General features: G+C 56.6%; 1 protein-coding gene across 1 annotated transcript; it reads right to left on the bottom strand.

Annotated features, from left to right (window-relative positions):
• Positions 1–951: 951 nt before the first annotated feature.
• Positions 952–17,707, bottom strand: GDF6 (growth differentiation factor 6). Its single transcript, XM_068984116.1, has 2 exons — positions 17,284–17,707; positions 952–1,922 (listed from the first exon to the last, which is right to left on the bottom strand). The coding sequence occupies exons 1-2, from the start codon at positions 17,705–17,707 to the stop codon at positions 952–954; spliced, it is 1,395 nt and encodes a 464-aa protein (XP_068840217.1).
• Between the last annotated feature and the right edge of the window lie 1,711 nt (positions 17,708–19,418).

Below are 19,418 nucleotides of genomic sequence, written 5' to 3'. Positions count from 1 at the left end.
TTTCGTTTAAATGGGAAATCACCTTTTCCTTCAAAGGGGATGTCTGAATTTTGGCAAATTCTGCCTAAAGAAATCAGTGAGAAACAGACATGGGGAAGGGCTTTTCCATGGCGAAAGCACCTCGGTATCAGCCCGTCAAAGGCTGGTCTTGTGGTTTCTCATTATCCTTCAGGGGGTTCCATTTGGACTCATTCTTGTCATTCCATCCATACCAGCTCCCCTTTCCCCCAGAAAAAGCCAGTGAAGGCGGTGACCTGAGCCCCCTGGAGTGAGATGCAGGTTGCCACTTCTCTGTACCCGAAGAGGCCGAGGCAGAATTGGGTATACAAGCAAGTGGCAAAGGCCCGCTTGCATCCGCCTCTTGTCTTGCAAAGCTCTTCCAAAGGCAGGACCCCTTCTGACTTTGTAATATCTCTACCTTAACACTTTCTGCAGGGGCGCTGGGTCGGAGTCACGGAACAGGGCCAGAAAGACCCACCTCCTTTACATAAGTAGAAAACAATACGACCGAGATGTGGTCGAAGGTGAGTCTTCCTTCCACAGGTTTCCTTCTTAAACTATTAATTTTTCCCCCCCTAATCCTTGGAGCAGTTGAGAAATAGGTATGCGTCTCCCCTGCCCCCACCTCCCATGGAAATCTGTTGAAACACACGAGGAAACCCAAACCCACAGTAATAACGACCAAAAAAAAAAAAAAAAAACCGAAGAAATCCTCCTTGGCTGGTTTTTCCAGGATGGCACCCCCTCGGGCAAGGTGTGAAATTCCGTCTCTCCCTCTGGGCAGGCAGGTGGAAGGTTCTGGGAAGGCAGAACTCCCTGGTCTCCCACCGGCCGAAAAAAGTCCAGGCTGCGGCCCCGCTCTCCACCTCGTCGGGGGCCAGCTCCCCTCGGCCTCTCCGCGGTCGGACCTCCCCCCGGGCCATCCCGGGCCGAGGCGGCAGGAAGGCGCCGCTACCTGCAGCCGCACGACTCCACCACCATCTCCTCATACTGCTTGTAGACCACGTTATTGCCCGCGTCGATGTACAAGATGCTGATGGGAGTCAATTTGGTGGGCACGCAGCAGCTGGGCGGGGTGGAGCTGGGGTCCATGGAGTTCATCAGCGTCTGGATGATGGCGTGGTTGGTGGGCTCCAGGTGCGAGCGCAGCGGGAAGTCGCACACGCCCTCGCAGTGGTAGGCCTCGTACTCCAGGGGCGCGATAATCCAGTCGTCCCAGCCCAGCTCCTTGAAGTTCACGTGCAGGGGCTTCTTGCTGCAGCGCAGCCTCGACTTCTTGCCGTGCCGCTTGCCGTGGCGGCTGGCGAAGGCCGTGCGCCGCCGGCGGCGGCCAGGCGAGGGCGACCACGGCCCGGCGTCCGGGATGCCCGACGGCGGCGGCGGCCCCGACCCCTCGGCGCCCGCGCCGGGGCCGACCACCTCGGTCGCCGAGCCCAGCTGCTCGCGCATCTCGGCGAACAGGGTCTTGCGCTGGGACCTGGAGAACACGACGAGCAAGGCGCGCTCCTGGGGGGTCCGCACCCTCCGGCCGAAGCCCAGACTCCGCAGGTCCGGGGGCGGCGGCTGCTGGGGCCCCGGCGAGCGCGCCTCGGCCTCCTCGGCGCCCGGCTCGCCGCCCCACGCGGCCCGAAGCTCCAAGCACAGCTGCTTCCAGGGCTGGGGGCGCAGGCCCCGCCACACGTCGAAGACTTCCCAGCCGGGCCGGGGCGCCCCCTGCGGGTCCAGGCTCCGCGCTTCCAGCAGCAGGGGCGACTGGCAGGCGAAGAGCTGCAAGTGGAGCGGGCCGGCCGGCGGCCCCCAGGGCGCAGCGGGCGCCTGGCGAAACAGCCGCAGCTCCGCGCCCACCAGCTCCTCTTTGTCTGAGAGCGTGGACACATCAAACAAATACTTCTGTCTCCGGAGAGGAGTGTGCGAGAGATCGTCTGCGAGATTAAAAAAAATAATAATAATTACAATCAGTTTCACTTAAGAGGGAGATCAGCCCGGAGCTCTGAGGCCGCCCCTGGGAGGGAGCTGGGGCAGCTCGGTAGGGGTCCCGGGGCGCCCGCCCGGAGGGCTGACCACCCCGGATCCCGGCCCCGGCGGAGCGCGGCTAAACGGAAGGAGCACCAGGGCGGCCCCTTCGTCCCCATCAGCGCTGGACACCCTGCGCGGAAGTCAGTGGAGAAGGCGGCCGCAGCTGCCTCCCGGTTTTCCCACCCTCCCACCCCCAGGAGTCTGCGTAACCACTAATGCGCCCTTTGTGGCCGCGATACCTCCACACCTCCTCTCGGCTAGCTCATTCTCATCATTCCCGTCTCAGTTCAAATGTCGCCTATTCCGAAAGGGCCATCTTTGACCACCCTGATCTAAAGCAGACTCCCTCGGTCACTATCGGGGGACCCTGGTGTATTACCTTCCCGGCACTGAGCACGATCTACAAGGACCTCGTCTGTGTTTGTCTCCTCAGTGGTCTGCCTTTCCCAGCAAGAGCCATGCCCCACCTCCAGCAACCCATAGGAGCTAGCCCCCTGTGCTGGCCAATCTTGCTCACGGCAGCGTCTACAGGCCTGTCTGACCTAGGGTACACGCCAGTCAGTAAGTGGGGAATTTCTTGGCTGCCCTTTATAACTATCTAGAGAGTTTTAAAATGACAGCACCAGGGCGTGCTTCAGTCAACTGGATCAATATCTGAGGACAGGGCCTGGGTATTGGAGTTTTGTTGGGGTTTCTTAGCTTTGCTTTTTTTGGAAAAAAAAAAAAAAAGCAAAGTTGAGTTGAAGGGACAGCCCAAGTTGAAACCCAGGGGTCTGGTGGACCGGTGGAAGGTGCTGCCCAGCAGACAAGTTTGCTGAAACCTTTAGGCCCAGTAGGAAGGTCACAGAATGCGGAGCTGCAAGGCAATTTCTTTCTTTTTTAAATTCATCGGTCACTTAAGAAACAAAAGAGCAAGAAGGGTTTCCAAAGTCTGCAAGGGTGCAAATGAATCAACGCTAACACCAGGCATCTATCCACTGAGAAGACCCTGCAGCCAATGAGAAATAAATACACCAGCAAGGAGAAGAAACTCAGCAATGCATACACACACAGAGTGACCTTCTCCCCTCCTCCACCTACCCAATCTGAAATCATCTTGCTTTGCAACTAATCCTGAAGATAAAATTTTTGGTTACCACTGAGAAAAAAATGGGGGCACCTGGAGGAGGGACAATAACAAGCTTTTAAAAACTCAAGGTGAATTCCTGGGGACCCAGGCAGAACTGGACTTCTTTTTTGACACATCTGTGCATGAAGCCAATCCCAAGGTGGAAAGTGTGCAAGGCGGAAAGCTAACCAGATTTTCCTGGGCTGCCTTCCCATAAAATATTTACAACCCAGCAAATACAAAAATCCCCAAAGCCCCCAGCTTGCCCCAGAAGCTAGTAAAGTTGGGGTAGACTTCAATAGTAAAAGTGTCACCGGGTCCTGGGGTCCGGCCCTCGATACCTGTCCAGATGTAGCCCCAGGGCACTGGATCTGGAGCCTCTGCCACATCCAGTCCCCACTCCAGGCTGACCGCTGGGCGGCCGGCCGCCTCACTCAGTCGTGCAAGTCCAGACCTGAGATGGAGCTGTGGGAAGGGTTAGAGAGGTGAAAAGGGAAAAGCTGCTGGAGGCACTTGATTTATGGAAGCCGAGACCTTCAAACCGACCAGGGTCACATTAAAATCAGTGGGAATTCAGCACACTTTCTTCTCCTTTCAAGAAACCTGTGCCTGACAACATTCAACCACCACCCAGATCTCTGGACCTATTATTGCCTGAGGCTTCCCCTTCCTGTCTCTCAAATTTCTCTCTCCCCAAACTAAGGAGGTGATAAGAGGGACAAATCTAAGGTTCTTGCTGCACCCGCTCGATGTCTTGAGGGCTGACATATTTTTCATCCTTACTTTATCCATGAGCACAGATTGGTCCTGCAAGGCAAGTACTCATCTGTAAAATGGGAAAACCAAGGCTTGGAAAAACTAATTACCCAAGTCTGACAACTAATAAGTGGTGGTGAAAGTGAAGTCGCTCAGTCGTGTCCGACTCTTTGTGACCCCATGGACTGTAGCCTACCAGGCTTCTCCCTCCATGGGATTCTCCATGCAAGAGTACTAGAGTGGGTTGCCATTTCCTTCTCCAGGGGATCTTCCCGACCCAGGGATTAAACCCAGGTCTCCCACATTCCAGGCAGATGCTTAAACCTCTGAGCCACCAGGGAAGCCCAACAAGTGGTGGTATTCAGACCCAAACCTAGGTCTCTTTAATTCCAGAGTTGGAGCATTTAGCTGGTAAGTCCCATGGCTCCCTGGAGAAGGAAATGGCAACCCACTCCAGTATTCTTGCCTAGAGAACCCTGTTGATGGTGGAGCCTGGTGGGCTGCTGTCCATAGGGTCTCACAGAGTCGGACACAAGTGAAACAACTTAGCATGCATGCATGCATGCATGATTGGAGAAGGAAATGGCATTCCACTCCAGTATTCTTGCCTGGAGAATCCCAGGGACAGAGGAGCCTACTGGGCTGATGTCTTTGGGGTCACACAGAATCAGACACGACTGAAGCGACTTAGCAGCAGCAGCCCATGGCTCCCGCTGCCTATCCATTAGAGTCCAGGTCCTGGAGCCAAGGCAGCTGGGGAGTGGCCAGGTTATAAGTGATGAAGCATACAGTCCAAACTGTATTTTCAGGGCTTGGTAGGAATCAAACCTGGGATCCTTTAGGAAATCATTTCCATCTCTGCTTACATAACTTTTGAGACAATTTGTCACTGGTTGGAGAGGTATAGGGGAAGAAGAGGCAAGTGTAAAAGATGATTTATTTAGTTTTCTCTCATGCAACACAAAGAAATCAGCCTGCTTTTGTTTTCATTCCTTTTTTTAAAAGCATGGACTGCCATACAACAATGCAAATCAGCCATAATTATACTTAATCCCCCCCTACCTTCATTGTTGTATGGCAGAAATCAACACAATATTGTAAAAAAAAAAGTTTTTAAATTTAAATTTAAAAAAGTAAAAGTGTGAACTAATAATGCTTAGTCTTCACAGCTGAGTCATGTTTTTCTAATCCTCAAGAGGGGTCAAAACAGAGAAAACCTCTGTAAAAAGAGGTTTCCACTGGTTCTGCAGCCTTGGGATTCACATGATTTTTCTAGCAAGATCAGCCTGCTTCCCCACCCATTCCAGAGCTAGGAGAAAGAATACAAATGGGAGCTTCCACCTGTATCCTCCTCTCTTTTCTTCCCATACCAGCTCCATCCCACAGTTTGGGGGGCCTCACCTGCATGGACACACTTGCCACAGGTGCACACTTCCCCAGCTACAGGTGCACACATTGGGCACTCGACACACCCTTAGGAGGACAGACCCAGAGAAGAAGCTGACCAGGGCCTGGAAGTGATGTGAGCAAGAATGTGGTGGCTCAGGTACCAGAGCAGAGCCTGTGAATAGCTCTCCAAGCCACTGAACCTGCAGTGGTCCCTAAAAATGCATCATCAGCTTTCCCCAGGAACCTGTCAGAAACGCATACTCTCTTGGGCCCCAGAGGTTTGAGGTGGGACCCAGAATTTGCATTTTCCTCAGTTCCCAGGTGATGCTGGTTGGGTCCCCACTCTAGGAACCACACATCTAGATGAGCCCACCCCCTGGGCTCTTTCAGATGCCCCACCAGGTAGGGAGGGCCCCAAGGGGATAAAACGCAGGGCCAGGGCAAGAGCTAAGGCAACACTTAGCAGAACCAAGTTCCTATTGCTCCCTGCTCCTCCTGCCCCCTGCCACAGACACCCCCACGTGTTGTTTTTTAACTCACAGCCAAGTGTGTCCAGAACCTCTAGTCCACCACCCGTGGCTGCTCTGTGACGCTCCCCATCAGAACACATTCTCCACCTGTCTGGACCTGCTCTGGAGGCACGCATCACAGAAATAGCCCCAGAGTAGGCTTCCAGCTTGGGGAGTGCACATACCATCCTCTGTGACCCTGCAGACACTTTGCCTGACAATCCTGGCATCACAAGGCCTGGCTTGAGCTGTCCTGGCCATCTGTGGGTAGAAAACCAGCCCTTCACACTCCCTCCCACAAGCCTCCTCTCGCATCATTGGAGTGTTAGTTGTTCAGTCGTGTCTGACTCTTTGCGAACCCATGGACCGTAGCCTAGCCAGGCTCCTCTGTCCATGGGATTCTCCAGGCAAGAATACTGGAGTGGGTCGCCCTTCCCTTCTCCAGGGGATCTTCTTGACCCAGGGATAGAACTCGGGTCTCCTGCATTGCAGAAAGATTCTTAACCATCTGAGCCACCAGGGACGCCCAAGAAGCAAATATCAGAGCGTAAAGAAAAAGGATACCCGAGGGCGCCTTACGTCAGGATACCCAGGAGAGCGGCCTAGGGCAGCCTTCCCCGCCCACCCGCACTAAACGAGCTGCAGACGGCTCCCGCGCACGCCATCCTGCAGACCTCCTCCTAAAACCCCAAACATCCTTTGGTTTGGGGCGGAAAGGGCCCGGCCCGCACTGCGTTTCCCCAGGACGACTTGCCCTATGTCCGCAACTTGAGGTCCCTCTTGAGAGTCCTGGTTGCATCGTGCGTCACTCTGCGGGGCCCCGAGGCCGCCCCGCAGCTCCAGCTCGCCCCCTAAGGCCCTTCGCGCCCAGACCCTGGGCTCCAGGAAGCTGCCAATTAGCGCGTGTCCCGCTCACGTCCTCTAAATCCGCCGTGACCTAAGCGGCCACTGGTGGGCCCCACCCTCCTCCACCGGCTGCCCACCGCTCGTCCGGCCGCGCGTCCTCCGGCGATGGGCTGCGACCCAGAAAGCTGAGATGACAGCGGGGGCTCCCACCCCTAGTCCGCTAGGTGGGGACTGAGCGGGGAGGATAATAGCCGGTCTTCACAAAGGAGACTCCGGAGGTCTTAGCTGCTCAGGCTTTCCCTCTCCCGCCCCCAACCGCATCCCCCCACCCAGCCCCCACCCCCACCCTCACCTTCAAAAGCATCCCTGAATGCTCCCGGGAGCGCCTCTGTGCCGGGCACGTGCTCAGGGTTTGGTGACCTCGGTCCCGTGCGTGAATCCTCAGCGACAGCGTGCGAGGCCGGTTCTAACTGTTACGCACTCACTCTTTTATAGGTGAGAGAGCGGGCTCCACGAGGAGTCATCCCTCGCCCAGGGTCTTGCAATTCGCAAGGGGGACACGATCTGAAGGTCTTGATTCGGACCGAAGCCCTGGGACCGGAGCCACGCCCCTCTTCCAGGGTTCTGATTGGGCAGCGGGGCAAACAGGGGGAGGACGTGAGACCCACAGCCATCAGAGCCGCCAACACAAAGGGCGCTGGGTTCTACCAGGAATTCCTTTTTTGTTTTTTCCCTTTCCTGGAAATGAGAAGACCTTCAAGCAGGGAACTCAGAGCTGGCTTGGAGCCTCTTCTTTCCAGGTCACTCAGCCCTGCCGATGCCCTGAGGTTGCCCAAGTCCACAAGTTGGAAGTAGAGCCAGGTGTACTGGGTGAGTGAAAAGCAGTCTTCGGTCCTCTCTCCGCTGGGGTATGAAGGTTTCTGAGTAATTTCTGTTCCAACTATTACCCTCTCCTGGGACAGTGATCTCCTGGTCATCCCCCTCCCCGCCGCCCCCCCCACACACACTCTTGTTCAGAGCCCCACCTCCATCAAGATCTGAGCCTTGCAAACTGCTGACCTTGCTGAGCAGTTCCACTGATTCATAAGGCCACCAGCACAATTCACCGTGTCTGGGATGCTTTTGCTTATCTCCAGCAAAATCCTAACAGTGAACTCTGCTGTATGCACTCACTATGTGCGTAGGAAGTCACCTCAGTGGTTTCTGACTCTTTGCTACCCTACAAACTGTAGCCTGCCAGGCCCTTCTGTCCAAGGGAGTCTCCAAGGCAAGAATACTGGAGTAGGTTGTCATTCCCTTCTCCAAAGGATCTATCTTCCTGACCCAGGGATCGAACACATGTCTCATGTCTCCTGCACTGACGGACAGGTTCTTTACTACTACAGCCATCTGGGAAGCCCACTGTGTGCTGGGCATGATCTAAATTCTAGACTTATAATAAGTCATTTAAGTTTCAAAATGATCTAAGTCATTTTCTTCGAAAAAAAGAAAACATATCATTATTATGTCATGATTCACAAAACTAAAACACAGAGGGCTCAAGTGTCACTTGTCCAAAATAGAGATAGATGTGGCAGTCTGGTTCCAATATCGGTGCCACCACTCTGGACTTCCCAGCCGCTGACCTGTGTGACTGGTAGAGACCCTGAGAACTCTCCAGCTCTTTTGTGCTGCCGGTGACTGTGGGGAGGACATCCATCCCTGACCTCCAAGTGTCAATCACTTCCTAATCAGCAGAACCAAAGGGATGCCAACAACTGGCCTTTTGAAATAGAACTTAGATGGAAACAGCTTTCGCTAAATGAGAACGTCATGCCAGCTCACAGTCACTGGGGGAAGGCTGGCAAATGAGACAGAGTAAGAAAGACGTCTGAGGATATGTGTACCTGTTAGTTACTACTGATGACATGGAAAGAGGGTAGGAATCTAGAGTCTGAGCCAAGATTGGGATCCTGACCTGTAAACTTATTGGTTGGCTGATCTTGGATGGACGGAATCACATGAGCTCTCCCAGCATCTTACACCTCATCTGTAAAGCAGGAAAATGGCATCCCCCCCTCCACTTTGCAGAGTCATTGTAAAGGTCAGAGTGGAGGCAACCACAGCTGGCTGTGCATGACAGACAGAAGCACCCAACGAATGCAGCCAATATTACTATATAACTACCTATGGCCAGGTAAGGGGTCCTGGGGGGGAAGACGCACCTGTCCTCCTCTTGGCCTTCTTTAAGATGCAGTCCAGTTCTCTCCACAAGATTTTCAGAAGTGAGTGGAGGGGAGGTGCTGGGCGGAGGGGTCAAGATAGAAACAAGGGCTTCCAGTGAAGGGCCAGGCCCATAAGGGTTTCAGCTTCACCCCCATCACCTTGTTCCATCTCAGTCCCTAGGCTTTATCCACTGCTCAGGGTCCCTCCCACAATGCCCAGTGAAGACCAGCCTCCAGCCAGAACCTCATCAAGGACAGGGCCCTCCTCTGCAGGTAGCAGGTAGGCAGGATGCAAATCTACCAGGCCCCTGAGAGCTCTAGTGGCTGGTTTCCTTGCACCTTGGCTCCCACTCTCCCGCTGGCACCTTCATGGGGCCCAAACTGTCCACAGAGCCAATCTAGGGTACAGGAGAGGTGTTCCCTAGCTTCATCAGGCAGCTGGAGGAGAAGGGGTAGCCATGAATGATGCCTTGGGCCTCAGTGCGAGGAGGCCATGGCATCACAGTCCCACAGAAGCTCCCCTGGGCCAGCGCCTCCTCACCACACATTCACCCAATGAGCCTTCGCTCTGGGTCTGTTGGCTTCCCTAGTGTTTTCCCCAATAGCTTGCCCTGAATTTCTCAGCTTCTTTCCGCCTTTTAAAGACCAGGAAGTCCCCTGGAAATCCTCCATAGAGGACTTTTCCACTCTCTTCCCAAAGCCTCAGAACGTCCCTGACCCCTCTCCCTGGCTCTAGCTGGGGCCTTGGGAACCACAAAGAATGAGTCTTGGTGGTCAGCCTCTATCCGGAAGAGAAACCTCAATGTTCCCACAGCAAGTTTTCACTCAGCCTGTGGCAAACCAGTGAGGTTGGGTGGGGGGAGCGAAGGGGAACCCCGATGTCCACCCTGCTGGGAACAGCTTCACTCTCCCAGGGAGCTTTCAGCAAGTTTCTGGAAGGAGACATGCCAGCCCTTTACCTGATCTCTGGGCACTGGGCACCCCTAGCAGGAGTCCGGAGGTACTTAGAAGAGACTCCTTTTATCTCTCAGGATGAAACAGATTCATTTATAAAGCAGTTTCCACGCACATGGTGCAAACTCTCCTGGCCGCAGGGGCTCACGCGCCAGAGATGCAAAGCCCAGGTGAAGGACACTTCACCAGGCTTCTCTCTTCACTGACATCCTATCCTGGGCTCTCGACCACATTGGCTCAGATCTTAATTTGACAGCACCACAGTTGAAATTCAAACAGAAGCTCGGAACCACCCAACACGTCGACCTTCTCTCGTACCTTTCCTCTGCCGCTAAGCAGCCTGTTCCCGGCGTCCTCAGCCGCAGCATCGCCTGCAGGTCACTGCTGTCTCCTGGACCCTCGGAGCAGGGTCCACACCTGGTTGATTTAACCAAGGTCGCCCCACCTGCTATGTCGACCTGTATAGGGTCACCTGAGAGCCCAGGGGAGTTGCATCTCAGCCCTGAAACTACCCTTTGGGCTGGAACATGATCTCGGCCTTTGAACTTGAGAGCTTGAAGATTCAAAGTAGAAGAAAAGCTTCCCATTTTACGCTGTTTCCCCTCCATGACCAGTCCTGAAGTTGCCGGTGGAAGGACGGGCTCAAACTGGCGTGTGGTTATGTGCGGGATTTTGGACGGTCAGCGCCGGGGCGGGGGGCGGGATGGGGGGTGGGAGGTTCCTGCGCAGGGGAAACCTCAGTGATGCGTGTTCCTTCAAGTGCCGGCCCGGACACTCCTCCTGAGGCCGGCATCGTGGCAACTCAGCTCCACTGCGTTCACCTCGGCTTGAGTCCCGAAATAACGCGCTAGCATAAACGAGACTCCTGGTGGCAGTTATGACCCATAGTTTAGCATCCTTCAGTTCCACCCCCAGCCCCCACCGCTCCACCCTCCCCCCGCCTCCCTTACTGGGCATGGGAGCGGCGGTCGGCTGAGAAGTGGAATCGCGACTGGACCAAGTCGCCCGGAAGCCAGATTTGCAAAACAGGCGCACGGATTCTCTTCGGGTCAGAGGTTATTTACGGGGAGAAGGGGTATGGGTAAACCATTCCCGATCGACTCCAAAATTAATCCTCCGCGCTGCCACCGCTCCTGCTTTCCGCTCCGCTCCAGCCTTCAGACCCGCCCTTCTCCCCTGCACGCACGCCCAGTACCGGGTCCCTAAACCCTGCCCAGCCCCCAGGCGCCACAGCCACCGGCCGCGCAGCTCGCGCCTCCCAGCGAACGCCGGTGGGCGCCGCCCGCCGACTCCCAGAGCCTGCAGCAGCTCACCCCCAGCAGACCCAACCCTGGGCCCCCAGCAGCGCTAATGGACTGTCCTGTGGGGCAGGCAGCAGCCTCCCTGGAACCCATTATGCCAACGAGGACCTATTTGATCCCTGTAAACAAGAGACTGGAGAAGGACATGGCAACCCACTCCAGTATTCTTGCTTGGAAAATCTCATGGACAGAGGAGCCCGGAAGGCTTTCTAGTCCATAGGGTCGCAAGAGTCGGACATGAGTTAGCTACTAAACCACCACCACCACCACCAAACAAGAGACACCATTTAACCGATACTGAGCTTAAAAATAAACAGCCAGGCTTTTAAGGGGGTGGGGGTGATGGGAACGGGGTTGAGGGAGGTGGTAGGTACCAAGCAAGGAAATGGCGCCGTGAATCCACATTCCTGCTCACCACCCTTCGCGGCCTCGACTCAGACCCCTTCCTAGGTCCAGAGAGCATCGCTTAACCGTGGCTATTCCATACCCGCAGAGTTCTAGAACTAGAGCCCTCCTCTGCACTTAAAGGCTCCCAGGGATTCTTGTTGATTTGCTCTGGGTCGGTGGATGCAAGCAGATAGTCCTGGCAGGAAACACAAGTTTTCTTTCCGCCCTGCTTCATATTTCCCCCATCTGTCTGCTCAGTGGCCTTCTCCTCGCGACCACACCGCCCCCAGGAAGAATTCGCCAGCTTCCCCGAGGGGTGCGGCCAGAACCCCAGAGCTCCAGCTGGGAGGAAAAAACGGGGTGCACTAGAGCGCCCATCAGTCCAACGCTCTGCGTTCCCCGAGGTCACTCTGGTCGGAAGGGGGAGCTTTCATGTCTTGATTCAGTTTGCGCGGGAAGGGTTTCCCAAGGCCTGTCGTGGGTTGTGGCTTAGGGAATTTTTTTTTTTTCCATGTGCAGAAACGACAAGGACGTTGGTGCACGTTTTTCGATCCCCTCCCTCCACCCCCAGCAACTCGAAAACTCCCAGAGCCCCAGAACCTCCCGCGCCAGGAAAAATCAGTGACCTTCTCTGATTAGTCTCTCCTGCTGAGGAAGTCCGGCCCAGAATTCTGGCGATACTTGGCCTCTCGCTGTAGAAGACACTAGGCGTTGTTAGCCTCTTGCTAAAGCGGCATTTGTAAGGCGGCCCTTAAGGCCTCAGGGATGGGAGTGACAGTAACTGCTGTTTAACAACGAGCCCGTGGCCAAGGGTTAGGTTTATGGCCTGAAAAATGTTTTAGTCATCCCATCCAGAAGGGCAGAACAAACTTCTGGTTTCAGGCTTCCTTCCCTTACCCCCGGGGTTAGTTCCAGGACCTGACCGTTCACTGGACTTGAGCGGGATCCTGAACCTGGAGGGCTTCGCAAACCCTGCGCGGGGCTCACAGGGGCGCGTCCTCACCCGCACGCACTTGAACGCTCAGCAGTCCTTTCCCAAGGCTCTTCCCTCTTTCCGGGGAAATAAAGCCTAGATTGGAACCTTCTGCCGGCTTCCTCACTTGGCCGTCTGCTCTGCATTAGTGTTTTTATAAGGGACTCAAACAAATCGAATACAAGGTCACCAAATAATTAACAGTTGTGAATTCCCTCCATCCCCATTAAAATACTTCCCTGCTTATATTTCATTTTCCGTTTGCCAACGACAACAGGGTTCGGGCAAAAGCCCGGCTGCGTTGATTGCACCACTCTGCGGCCCAGGTCCACCCAGAAACTCGCTGTTTTGCATAAACAGACCGCGCCAGACGCACTTCAATTAGGAGGGAACGACGCCGCTCTTAGAAGTGCTTCCCGCCGCCAGACTATCCCCACAACTGTCCTGCCCTGCCCCCTGGCAATAGCGACCCAGAAGGTAAACCTAGAAGCCAGCGATCCCGGGCAAACTCTCCCGAGGTTCATTTCCAGGGTGTCAAGTTCTTCAAGGATGTTCAGATCTCGGGGTGTTTTTTGTTTTTTTTTTGGTTTGTTTGTTTGGTTGGTTTTTATCTGTTCCCTACTGCCTCCTTTCTGAGAGTGCTATTGTAACAACAACCAAAAAAAAAAAAGAACTTAAAGAGTATTCTTATTTCAAAATTATCTAGAAACCTAACTCACAGCAGTGTTCTTAGGTTCATTTTGTTTTCTTCATCCTTAAGAGGCTTTTTTTTTTTTTGGTCCCTTGTCGGAATTAACAGTGGTGCTTCTCTCACTACGTAAATTAAAGTTCGAGTTTTGCCTCACTCTCCCTCACCCTCTATCTTACAGCCACACTGAATTCACAGTTCTCACTGTGTGCCTTTCCCAGGCCCCGGGGCTGGGGATCCAAGCCTTCTGTACTTGTGGTCTTTTAATGAGTTCTATCATGTGCTAACAGCAATGTCTGTATATCCAACCTGGTGCATCCTGATCCTATCACTGTGCCAACACACAAATGCACACACTTTCCCATCTCTGTGGATCCAAAATCATCTTGAAAGCACAATTTGGAGGCATTCTTAAAGGTCAGGGCTTCCCTGGTGGCTCAGCTGGTAAAGAATCTGCCTACAATGCAGGAGACCTGGGTTCAGTCCCTGGATTGGGAAGATTCCCTGGAGAAGGGAATGGCTACCCACTCCAGTATTCTGGCCTGGAGAAATCCATGGACTGTATAGTCCATGGGATCGCAAAGAGTCAGACACGACTGAGTGACTTGCATTCACACACAAGCTATGTGAAAACTACCTTTAAAAATTAAAGGTCAGGGATAAAGTGGTTTGTGCCTTTTACAGGGAGACCAAAGAGGAAGCAAGGTGCATCTCAGTTTTAGACCTGTGAATTTAAAGTTTCACTCCAACTCCTAACTAGGTCTTGAGAGATTACAGAGGTAGAGAGTCTGTCAATTTTTTCTACTTCTGTTTCCTGCCACCATCCTTCAGAAATTTCCTCTTGCCTTACTCTATCCATATAGCACCAGAAGTAAGCATGCAGAACTGGTTATATGCTTCAGCTCTCATTAGCTGTGTGACCTTGAACAACTTGCTTAATCTCTCTGCCTTCTTTAAAATCATCTGTAAAACAGGGATTGCAGCACTTTCTTCCTGGGGGAGGGATGTGTTGTTAGAATTAAATGAAATAAGTAAACGCTCAACATGTCAATATATCCCAGTAATATCGGAGAGCAAACTGAAAAGGTGGACATATTTTTAAAAGTTTGCAATCAAGTCTCCTAAGGGGGTGTTGAGAGGAGGACAGGGAGTGAGGCAGTTCTGAACAGGCAGTCTTCACAGATCTAAAGCGCTCTGAATCCATCCACGCTGGGCAAAGTTCGCCCTCACGCTCCCATTCTTGAAATGCAAGCTTTAGGTGTAACTTTTGGGGTTCCGGGCCCCCCAAGTGAGGAAGACCTTTTTAGAAATACTGTACGTTAAGTAGTTCAGGCCTCAACAGCGGGCTTCAGGATTCCTTACGTGGTCTTTGCTTCTGCCCCCGAGGGACCCCCTGCTTCTCAAAGCCAAGCCTGCCACACTCGACGGCGATTTAAACATCCCCGAGGCAAGGCGCCAAGTCAGCGCGGCCGGCGCGGCTCTCGGTTGGCCGCTTCTCTTCGCTCCTTGTCCTGCCATCCCCAGCTGGGGGAGGGGAGGCCCGAGGGTTTGGCGCGGTTTGAGAGTCCCCACGTGAGAGGGGCGGAAGTCCTCGCCTGGAACCCGGGATGCGCGGCTGGCGGGTCCCTTCCATCACGGGAGACTAGACACCGTTTGATGTGTTATGACATGAACCCTCAATTAGATCGCTGAGTTGAAACACTCCAATCAGGGGCCCGATGCTAAGCAAGCCCCGGAAGGTCCAGCCCGAGGTCACCGCCGGTGACACATCACATCAAGATCAGTGAGAGGGAAAGTGAGGCTTTCCCTTTATCAAGCTGGGGCTGTGGCCCGCAACGCGCCCCTCCCCTGCGCGCCCCCTCCAGCCCGCGGCTTCGCACTCCTCCGCCCCCGCGCGGCGTGCTACCCGCCGCACAGCCTTCCGGCTCAACGAACTGCCTTTTCTTCCCGTTTTCTGGGAACCTGAGGGCTCGGGGGAGACCGCGCCTTGGACGCGGAGGGCCAGGTGGTCACGTCTCCTCCGGCTGGAGGGACCGCGTTCGGGAGTGGAAGCCGGACGTCTGTATCTCGGTCAGGCTAGCCTGGAGAGCTTGGCTCGGGAACAGAGCCCTCCCCTCCTGCCTCCCCCAGGCTGGGCGCGCAGCCAGTCTCCTCCCTACCTGCGGCGCCCAGGGGCGCCCAGCGCGATGCCCGGGGAGAGGCAGCCGCGCAAGCCAGGGTGAGGCGAGCCCGCGTCTGCGCCGGACCTGGAGTCCCCAGAGACCTCCCACACGTGCCCGACGCCGCAGGCTTCGGTAGACGCCTCCCAGCAGCCCGCAGGGTCCCCTAGTCCTCTGCCAAACTCTTGGGGCGCAGCTTGCGAGTTAGGGGGCGTCTGTCTGGGGGAGGGGCAAAGGTCCTGGCCACTTCCCTTGGGGAGAAGAAAAGGCGCGCCCAACCGCGGGCCACCCTGGGCCTCCGGGACTTCTTTCCCTGGGGAAGGGCCTTTAGAGTAATCCCCTCGGTTCTTCCTTAGTCTCTCGACTGGGGAAGTCTGGGGCAAGCCTTCGATTAGGGAGTCAGAGAGGATGACGGGTCTGGAGGCAGAGAAACAACAGAGGTAGGGCGAGGGTTGGAAGTGGGGTCAGGGCGAGCTGCGCCGGCAGCAGGGAGGCCGGGGACCTTGATGCAAAGCTGCGAAGAAGCCACGTGTATTTGCCAAGGTGGCTTTACTAGTCCTGAAATCACCATAAAATACCTGGCGTTAATTTGCCGCCCAGACCTTTCGGCAGCTCGTGAACCTCGCTGACCTCCGGCTGCAGACGCGAACGCCTCGTGGGCTGGACCCATGCGGGTCAGGAAGGCGGCGGCAAGGAAGGGGGCTCGGGGCCTGAAGCCTGGAAAGAGCCGGGGACTCGGGGCCTGCTCTGTAAATTTCAAGGGAGTGCCAGTCCCCGGGTCAGCCGGGTGGTATTCTCGGTCCCAACACCGGCGCTGGCCAGTTCCTGGGCGACCTCACTTTCACTGACCGGGAAGTTGGGGGCTGGGAAGGTATGTCGAAGCCGAGGAGCTACGTCTGGGCCGGTGGCGGAGTGGACCGATGCCTCCTTCCTTTCTCCTCGCCCCCTACCTCCCCTTTGCCCTCCCTTTGCTTTTTCCTCCTTCATCCCATCTCCTTCCACGTTATTGTCTCTTTAGGAGCTGAGTGCCCGGCGCCGGCGGATCCCTCCCCAATCGCCACGCTGCAGACCCGCGCGGGTGGCAGGGAAGAGGCGCAGGGGTTTTCGCAGACACCCACACATGCACCCGACCCCACGGAGGGGCCCAAAGACGGGGCCCCTGGGTCGATGTGCAGAGAGAAGCGAGTTGCCTGGCTGAGAAAGGTGGGTGAGCACAGTCAGATACCCACGTGGATTAAGTACCAACAAAACACCCAAACAGCCCACTTGCCTCTGCTCCCGGCTCTCCCAGCCAGTTGTTGCGACTCCCTCTGCAGAAATGACTCGGTTGCGGCCCCGAGGGCGCGGGGCTCCTATGCGGCTGACCATGCCCACACTCAGCGCCAGAAGCGGTCGGGTACCAGCGGAGCGGCTGGGCCGGGGCACTTCCACCCGCCGCTCGCGGACTCGCTGCTCTGAACCGCAGCATTCGCTTCTGCCGGCTTTTCCCGGAGCCGACGGGAGCTCGGGGCTTCCCAGCGCTCGCTTGGGTCCCAGGGCCGCTCGGTCCGCCACCGCGCAGCTCCGGGCCTTGGACCGCACACCCAGTGCCATCCGGGATTCCTCGCCGCGGGTTTCATCAGTGCCCGCCGCGACCCCTCTCCAGCCCGGGTCATCTACCCGCCACCTCCCGCCTTCCACGCTTCCTCCAGCAGCCACCAGACATGCGGCCCCCACGCTGCTTTCTGCACAAGGCAAGAGGAAGAGGGAAGGAACAGAGAAAGAAAGAAACGGACGAAAGAGAGGCAGGGAGAATTGCACACTGGAATAAAATCTGCAGCCGCGTTCGGAAACGTACTTGGGCTTGAGAAAAAGCAATTTAAGAAAAGAAAAGGAGAAGGTATCCAGAGCGGAAAGGCGAATTCACAGATGCAGCCTCCTGCCAGCGCCGGAGCTGAGCCCTGGCGGCTGACCTCCAGGGAGAAAGGAGTCGGGCGTCCTCTTTGCCACTTACCTAGTCCCCTGTCTACAAAGCTAGTGATCGTATTAGCCGACTTGGAAGACTGGAAAAAGCTGGCATTGATGCCCAGCTTCTCGGCGATGGAGTAAGTCCTGTAGACTGACAGCATGTACTCGTGGGGCACCACGCGCGGGCCCCTGCCGGGGGGCTCCCGAGCTTCACGCCGCTCTGGCGGCCGCCGCTGGGGCTCCTCCTGCGGCCTCGGCGGGGGCTCCTGGCGATCCAGGGGCGCCCGGGCCGTGGCATTCTCTCTCGGCGCCCGCGGCATCTTTCCTTCCTTGCGGCTTCGCATTCCCTTGGCGGAGCCCAGCTCGGCAGACGACGAGGAGGAAGAGATGGAAGCTTGCTGGAAACCCGGCAGATCCCACAGGAAACTGATGAGGAAGACGGCCGAGAGCAGGACCCTGGAGGTATCCATGGCGAGCGTCTCCCCGAGAGGCGGCGGCACCGGGCGCGAGGGGCGGCACGGAGCGGCTGGACAGCGGCCGGGGCCCGGCTCCTCCGGCGGACTCGGAGTGCGAGGAGCCGGGTCCCAGCCACACAAATCCCGGCCCTGCCACGCCCCCTCCCGCCCCTCGCCGGGAGGGGTGGGGAGAGGACGGAGGGGAGGGGAGGAGAGGGTGGGAGGAGAGGCCGGGTGGTTTGGGCAGGAGGTGTGGGCGAGAGGGGGCCGCTGTGGGCCGGAGTGGCCGGGGAGGGGCCACGCAGCGCCCCCGCGGGACGTGCGCGGGGTTGCCGGGCAGTGCGCGCGGAGCGGGGCCCGGCGCGGCGGGCAGGAGTAGGCGCGCGAGGCTGCTCGGCGGCAAGGAAGCCAGGGTCCTCCGCAGGGGCAGAGCCCCTCCAGCTCTGTTCGAAGCTCGGTCTCGCCGCAGCAAGGCGCTGCGCGGGCTCCCGGTCTTCTCCCTCCCCTCCCCCCTCCCGCCCCCCATCCCGCACCACCACCAACTCGGTCGCCTCCTCTTGGCTGGGAGCGTGCAGCCCCGGGAGGAGGCAAGCGGCGGCGGCGCCCCCCAGGGACAGCTCCGAGCAGGCGTCTCTGCAGCCGACTGCGCGTCGACTCCGGGCGGTGGTACCTTCCTTTCCCGGCCCCAGCCTCCCGGGCCAGTCGATCGCTCCCCCTCAATGGCCAGCCCAGGGGCCAGGGAAGCCTCTCGCCGCGCACGCCTCTACGCCAGGCGTAGGGCTCAGCCCAGAACAGCCCCGTTCTCTCGCTGGGGTTACCGCTTTCCACAAAGACCAGGCGTCTGTTCCCGACCCTCGAGGTCACGCAAAGGCCACGAGTCTTTAGAGTCTGGATGGATGCTGAAAGCTGCCGCGCTCTTGTGCAGGCCCCAGCCTCTTCGGACGCTGGGTTTAGGCGACTCTTTTCTCCTCCAGCTGTACCCCCGGTCCTCTCCCCTCCGGAGGCTTGGCCCCCGCCTCCAGTGCGTCCCCATTTTCCCCTCTCTTCTTTCCCTTCCGCCTTCCATACTTCCTCCTTCCCCAAGTTCCGTCTGCATTCCAACCCCTCTTTCTCCAGCCTGCTTTTCTTCCCACACTGCCCTCCCATCTCTCTTTGCCTTCCCACCCTCTGCCTCCTCGGACGCCCCCCCCCCCCACTTCCCTTTCGGTGGACCCCTCGCTTTGCAACTCTTCCCCAATCTGTTTCTCTTCAGCTCAGCCTCGCCCCGTCACGAGTTTCCTTCATCTGTCCCCAGATTCCCCGTGCCTGTCTTCTCCACCCACTGCCTCACTCATTCCCGGGCCTGAAATCGAGGCGGAGGGGCTGCCTCTCACGCGCTGGTCTCCGTGCCCCTGGAGCGCTGTGGACGTCGAGTTTCCCCGTGCGTTTACTGGGTGCTCCCGGCACCAACCATAACATGCTCTTGAATCGCCCCAGCCTCTATGGGAAGTTGCCCTTCCATTTTTCCACTTTCACAGATTTAAACGATGAGACTGAGAGGGGATAAATGACTTTTCCAAGGACGCTCCGCCAGAAGGATGTGCGGCCAGAAACAGAATCTGAGGGCGCGGGCTCCAGACCCAGTGCTGGTCCCATTCCTGGGCCGATGTCTCTACTTCCTTCTTGCTTTTTTCTTTTCTTTATGGTTTTACTTGCCGTCAGATGATTTCCTCCCCCACACCGCACT

Source organism: Capricornis sumatraensis, chromosome 11 (assembly GCF_032405125.1).
Source record: "Capricornis sumatraensis isolate serow.1 chromosome 11, serow.2, whole genome shotgun sequence".
In the NCBI taxonomy this organism is placed as follows: domain Eukaryota; kingdom Metazoa; phylum Chordata; class Mammalia; order Artiodactyla; family Bovidae; genus Capricornis; species Capricornis sumatraensis.
Note: the sequence above shows the minus strand (reverse complement) of the source record. Positions and strands in the feature narration are given on the sequence as shown.